Source organism: Guillardia theta (assembly GCF_000315625.1).
Source record: "Guillardia theta CCMP2712 unplaced genomic scaffold GUITHscaffold_52, whole genome shotgun sequence".
Taxonomy (NCBI): Eukaryota; class Cryptophyceae; order Pyrenomonadales; family Geminigeraceae; genus Guillardia; species Guillardia theta.
Window position 1 is genome coordinate 335667 of NW_005434622.1, and position 6480 is coordinate 342146.

A 6480-nucleotide genomic window follows, 5' to 3' on the forward strand; every position below is an offset into this window, starting at 1 on the left:
TCCCTCCCTACCTCCCTCCCTCCCTTCCTCCCTCCCTCCCTCCCTCCCTCCCTCCCTCCCTCCCTCCCTCCCTCCTCCCTTGTAAAGTTCTTTCAACTTTGCATGTTCCTAAGATGGGAAGGTTGAGTCGGCCGGACCGCCGCGAGAAGGGGAGGGCAAGCGGGAGGATGAGGGGATGACCTCTGCATTGTTCGGCTCTACTTGTTGTCTATGAGCGTCAGGATGGAGAAAACTCGGATAGGAGCGTCAAGGAATCCCCTCCAAGAGATAGACGAAAATCAGGACGTTCGCCATGTCACCAGCACGTTTCGAGAGGCGCTGGTGAAGTGTTCTAGTTTGGTGAGTCAAAATCCTTTCTCTGTGCTTTGATGATGTCCTGTGTTGTGTTGTTTCCGCTGATGTTGATTGTAGATTGAAGAGGAGCTGGGCCTTGAACAAACTTTCGGAAGCGCCTTCGTTGAATACCTCACCAACTGCCCATTAGTCAGGGAAGCAGAAAGTGCTGGAAAGGAAAGATTGCTCCGCAAATTGTTCGAGCCTTGGAAGGATTTGGCTGCGAGGAGCTTCCAGAGGAGCTGCCTGCTGACTTGTATGCTATCTCGATCAGATAGCAGAACGATAAAAAACGCTTTCCAACATTGGGCAAGCAGGATTATGCGAGATGCGGAAAAACTCCGGGAGGCGACTAAGTCGAACTCAGTCGGGGTTCAATGCGATGAGCTGCGAGACAGGGAGGAAGGCGTCCGATGGGACGAGAGGAAGCCCTGCCGTCCGAGATCCAACCAGCCATCGGGCAAGAGGAGGAGGAAGACGGAGTTGAAGGACGGGTCTTTCCTGCTGTTCCTCGAGACCGTTGAGCATCGGCTTCTGCGGGAGATCAAAGAGCTTGACTCGCGGGCGAGGAGGCTGGGGCAGGGGAACTGCTGCCTCCGACCTCGTCTCTCTTCCCTGGCTGAAGAAAGTCGACCGGATGACGAGCAAGGCTGCCAGGTTGCGACTGCCGGCCAAGGGCCCGTGCAGGTAGGCACTGCTTGTTCCTCTTGTGAGATCAGCGTCTTACTTGAACTTGGTAAGAAGGTTGCAAGGAACGGATCCCTCTACAGTCGCCTCGGGTCCCGTCTCTTCAGCCGCCTTCATAGGCTGCAACGAACGGTCTCCCCACGGTCGGATGAGAATCAGACGGCAGCTGGCAGAGATTGTGGTAGTCAGGAGGTTGTGCGGCAAGATGTCAAGAGGACAGGAGCAGGAGCAGGAGCAGGAGCAGGAGCAGGAGCAGGAGCAGGAGCAGGAAGGACAATGAGGAGCATCTTCGTGAGGGCAAGCGGCAACTCATACGTCGACAACAATTTTCGCTGGAAGAGAATATTCGCGTCATGGCAGGGAGGGAGTGGGGGCAGCACGCTGCGGGCTCGTGGGCTCATGCCAGAAAAAGAGGAGAAGGGAGGGAGAGAGGAGGGAGAGGAGAGGGGAGCAGATGGAAGCGCAGCCATCCCAGAACGCGTCCTCAAAAATCGAAGGTCTTCTCCTCCTGAATCTGCAACGCCCCAAGCTTCTGCTTCAAATGAGGAACAGCAGAGGCATGGACAGCAACAGGAGAGCAACGGTTATGGGGAGGAGGAGGACGAGGACGAGGAGGAGGAGGAGGACAAGGAGGAGCTGCCAAGAGGAGCTTCTCCGCAGCCCTTCAGTCAGACCTCCCTCTCCTCCCTTGCATCAACCAGGCTCCCGCAGTTTGCAGACTTGCCGCATCGATCGCATCTGTGGCAGGAAGAAGAACGAAGGCGGGGGCAACTAGCTCCCACTCCTCTGCTCCCTCCTTCCCTCCCTCCTGCTTCCTTCCCTACACCTCTCCCTCGTCCTCTCCCTCCTCCTCTCCCTCCTCCTTCCTTCCATAAACACACGTGGAGGTCTCACCTAGTCGGCAAGGACTCGTCGTTGCCCTCCTGCACGCCTCCGCAGCTCTCGCCTGCACCTTCTAGGAGGACAGAGCATGGATACTCAGCGGGACGGGAGCAGACTTTGCTCCGTCACTCTCCTCCCACCGACGCCAGCTTGCCATGGCATCCACAAGGAAGGTACGAATGGCGACACGGCAGGATGCGGGATATCGAGCAGGAGCGGGAGTATGAGGAGGATTGGAGGGAGGAGCTGGAGCAGGAGGAGCTGGAGCTGGAGCTGGAGCCGGATGCGATGGAGACAGAGGGAGACGCTGAAATGTGGATGGAATATCTGCAGGATGACGAGAACAGCTCAGAGGACTTTGAGTGGAGGAACAGGAGCAGGAGCAGGAGCAGGAGCAGGAGCAGGAGCAGGAGCAGGAGCAGGAGCAGGAGGGTGAGATTCGAGGACGACAATGACGACCACGAGGACGAGGAAAGCATGGAAGTGACGCAGGTGGATACAAGGGTAAGATCGACACTTTTTCCTAGCTCCCCATCTGCGGTCTGCTCCCTCCTTCCTCGCCCTCCCAACCACCTCCTCTTCCTCCTCCCCAACCACCTCCTCTTCCTCCTCCCCTTGTTCTTCTCCACCATTCCGCCCTTCCATGCTGTCTGCTCCTTCCGTCCCTCTATGTCTGCCTGCCCCTTCCCCAGCCATGGCTCTGCGCCTTGTTGCTTGCCTTTACTCACTCTCTTCCCTTACAACAGTGCTCCTCTCCTCCATGCCCCTATCACCGAGGCCTCAGTCGCGAGCTCTCCTTCGAGGACGTGCTTGCATACTGGTCCATGAAGGGATGGTGACTGATCCCACCGTCGTCGACCTCCTCCTCCTTCTCCTACTCCTCCTCCTCCTCCTCTTCCTCCTCCTCCCCTTCTCCCTGCTCTTCCTCTCCCTCAACCAGTTCCCTTCCCCCGTCATCGTCCTCCATCTTATCCTCGTCTATCCACCTCCTTCCAGCCATTTCCTCCTCCATGCTCTCTTCCTCACTCATCATCTTCTCCATCTCCTCCTCCAAACTCCACTTCCTCCCGAGGCCGTCGACGTTCCCCGTCAGGAGAAAACCTCGAGCTGCAGGGGCAAGACAGAGGATGCCGACACCACTCCTGTTGAGAGGAAGATCAGGGTAGGAGGAAGAAGAAGGGAGGAGAGAGGAGGGGCAGGGGAGGAAGCAACTAGGTAGAAGAAGCAGATCAGGAGAGACTGACCTCAACTCTGCGTTGCGTCGGAACATGGGAGCCTGGAGCAGCATCATGAAGCAGCAGCAGCAGCAAGAAGCAGCAGCAGCAGCAGCACAGGGTTGGGGGCGTGGACAAGAACCTGTCCGAGGATGAGCACTCTGCCGTCGAGGAAGCCCATGGCGAGGAGCTCCTCTCCTGACTGCGAGCAGATGCTGGTGATACTTGTGGCTGCGTCATTGCCTGGAAGGGGACAGGAGGGCAGGATCAGGAACGAGGACGAGGAGAAGTCACTGACCAGTGAACTCCGAGAGGAGGAGGGAGGAAGAGACGTCGAAGGCCTTGACTGATCGGTCCTTTCCTGCTACGTCTGCGAGAAGGAATGATAGTTTTAGTTTGTTGCATGTTATGGTGATATGAATCAGAGATGTTCATGATTGATTTGAAGACAAGAAGAGGCAATCTCCACTCACAAAGAACTCCGTCTATCACCGTACAGCTCCATGCGTCATTGCATGTGGACTTGTTGGCAGGTCAGCGGAGCAAAGGCGATCACTGTTACACTTACATTCATCACCACGTGCTCCCTCATCTCGCTCAGGTCCCACAGGAGTACGTCCCCCCTCCCCTGACACCTCACACCTGTCTCCTCCGCCTTCCTCACAGGGCCTGGATAGAACTCGCTGTCGCTGACCGACTGCTCCTGTGCTGGGGGAACTTCACGCCGACTCCGGGTCGAGCAGCATGCTCTGACCTGCTAGGATAACGAGAAGGTCTTTCCATACGCAGGCTGATCGCACAGGCTTCGCCAGCAGCTCAATCTTGAAAACCTGTGTCGCCTCTTCAGCAATATGCTCTCCTTCCCAGCTCCCCCCCTTCCCCCTTCCCCTTCCCCTCCCCCCTTTCCCTTCCTCTTTCGCAGCCTTCCTCCCTCCAAACCTCCTCTCTGCTCCCCGTCCTTATCTCCTCCCTCCCTCCCTCCCTCCCTCCCTCCCTCCCTCCCTCTCTCTCTCTCTCTCTCTCCGCACCAGAGTGAGATGTGCAGACGTCCAGAACTTGACCTGAGTCTAACAAGTCAAAAACCTTTCGCGGGTATCCAAGGGCTCACCGTCCCGTCGTACCCCCCAGAAACTATCCTGTCCTCGTGCTCTACGATACACCGCACCCCACCCTGGTTGCACTTCACCTGCCTGACCTCCCTCCGAAGTTCGACGTCCCACTCTCGCACGCTGTCATCGGACGAGCAGGAGAACAAAACTCCCTTCCTCGCCGAGAGGTCCGTGGGAGGATTGGTGTGCCCTGCCATCCATCCCCTGCTCTGCCCTGTCCTCAAGTCCCAAGTTCTGATCATCTTGTCAGTCCCACCCGTGCACAGCAAGTCCTCGCCGACCACCACCATGCACTGCACTGCTCCGTCGTGCTTCCTGTAGACTCGGACGGGCTTCAGCTTGCTCCCGCAAGATCCTTCTCGTCAGTAACTGAGTACTTGGGCTCCTTGCAGAACTCTCGGCTATCTACACTTGAGCCCTCGGAAGATTCGCTGCTCGTGCTCTGCCCGGATCCTCTGCCGTCCCCTCGCGCCGCCATTCTGTGCATGCCATGGAACAGCATCCTGGTCGCCATGCTGCTCGCATCCATCCCGACGGTCATGTGGGTTTCATGACAACACAGCAAGAAAACAAGAGGGATGAGCAAGTTCCATGAGAGCCCAGCCATGCTCCTGCTATCAGCGTGCCCTCACCTGTAGATCAATTTCTCCCACCTCCTATCTTGCCCTGCTTCCCCCTCCCATTCTCTGGGGCCTCCCTCCCTCTCTCACTCACTCAATCTGAATCTCAACCTTCCTCCTCCCTGAAGAGCGAAATTCAGTGATCACGAAGAGATATCTTTAGAGTGTAACTCGCTCACTCTCGTCTTGTATCCTGTCTTCTCCTTCCTCTATCCTCCCTCTCCACTCTCTCCACTCTCTCCACTCTCTCCTTCCTCTCCTCCTTCTCCTCCCCCTCCTCCCCCTCCCCCCTCCTCCCCCCTCCTCCCCCTCCTGCTCTCGTCCTGCTCTCGTCCTGCTCTTCTTTCCTGCCTTGCGACTTGTCACTGCCCTTGGTCGGCCTTGTAGGGGATCCCGTACCCTACCCACCCGAGAAAGCATGATTGATGGGGTAGTTTGGCTCTACACAAACGGGGGCCAGCATGGCAAACCTGCCGCCGACGTTTGTTGCGAACTTTCATGATGAAGAGCAGGTCAAGAAGATGAAGTACAGGTGAGCAGATGACCAACAACAGTCCTTGGATAGACAGACAACGTGCTGCAGGAGAAGAGATGTGATAGTTGACTGAGAAGAGGAACTGTTTCTGTTTCTCCGTTTTACAACCTCATTGGGTCTCATCTGATCTGATCTCATCTGATCCCGTCTCGCCTTGTCTCGTCCCATTCCATCTCATCTCATCTCATCTCATCTCATCTCATCTCATCTCATCTCATCTCATCTCATCTCATCTCATCTCATCTCATCTCATCTCATCTCATCTCATCTCATCTCATCTCATCTCATCTCATCTCATCTCATCTCATCTCATCTCATCTCATCTCATCTCATCTCATCTCATCTCATCTCATCTCATCTCATCTCATCTCATCTCATCTCATCTCATCTCATCTCATCTCGTCTCGTCTCATCTCATCTCGTCTCATCTGATTGCATCTTCCTCCGGCTTTGTTCTGATCCCCGACAGGGATCTTGGAGGAACAGGTCTGAAAGTCTCAGCCCTGGGCTTCGGAGGGAGTGCGCTTGGAGGTGTCTTCCATGCTGTGACGGAGGGAGAGTGCACGCGAGTGGTCGAGGAGACGATTCGAGCCGGAGTCAACATAATCGACACGGCTCCATGGTACGGTCAAGGAAAGAGCGAGGAGATGCTGGGCAAGGCGCTGAAGGGAGTGCCAAGAGAGGTACGGGAAGGAGGAGTGGATAAAGGATGGGGGAAGGGGAGAGTGGTGGTGGTGGTGGTGGTGGTGGTGGTGGTGAGAGAGGAGGAGGAGGAGGAGGACTTGGAGGAGGAGGAGGAGGAGGAGGAGGAGGAGGAGGAGGAGGTGGTGGTGGTGGTGGTGGTGGTGGATACCCGCATGGATGAGGCACGAGTTCAACTTAGACTCCTCTCCTGCCTCCTCCCCGTTCACTTCCCTTCTCCTCCTCTATGTCCTCTCCTGCCACTTGTGCTTCTCTGCCCTTCATCCTGCTTGTTGTCAACTCATCTACTCCTCGTCTTCTCCACCTTTCCACCTCTATTCCTCTTCTCTACATCATCTCTCACTGCAGGCTGACCTGAAGATTAACTCTACGGCAGGACAATGAAACAGAGCAGGAGC

General features: G+C 56.3%; 2 protein-coding genes across 2 annotated transcripts; one reads left to right on the top strand and one right to left on the bottom strand.

The window, feature by feature from the left end:
• Positions 1-222: 222 nt before the first annotated feature.
• GUITHDRAFT_141198 (hypothetical protein) lies at positions 223-1795 on the top strand (the record flags this gene model as incomplete). The annotated part of the gene is made up of 3 exons (XM_005829455.1): positions 223-339; positions 412-1687; positions 1722-1795. The coding sequence occupies 3 exons, from the start codon at positions 223-225 to the stop codon at positions 1793-1795; spliced, it is 1467 nt and encodes a 488-aa protein (XP_005829512.1).
• A 1196-nt stretch (positions 1796-2991) lies between these two features.
• Positions 2992-4832, bottom strand: GUITHDRAFT_141199 (hypothetical protein; the record flags this gene model as incomplete). Its single annotated transcript, XM_005829456.1, has 9 exons — positions 2992-3009; positions 3259-3359; positions 3415-3486; positions 3590-3638; positions 3685-3824; positions 3871-3946; positions 4145-4177; positions 4225-4459; positions 4603-4832. 9 exons carry the CDS (start codon positions 4830-4832, stop codon positions 2992-2994), a joined length of 954 nt encoding a protein of 317 aa, XP_005829513.1.
• Between the last annotated feature and the right edge of the window lie 1648 nt (positions 4833-6480).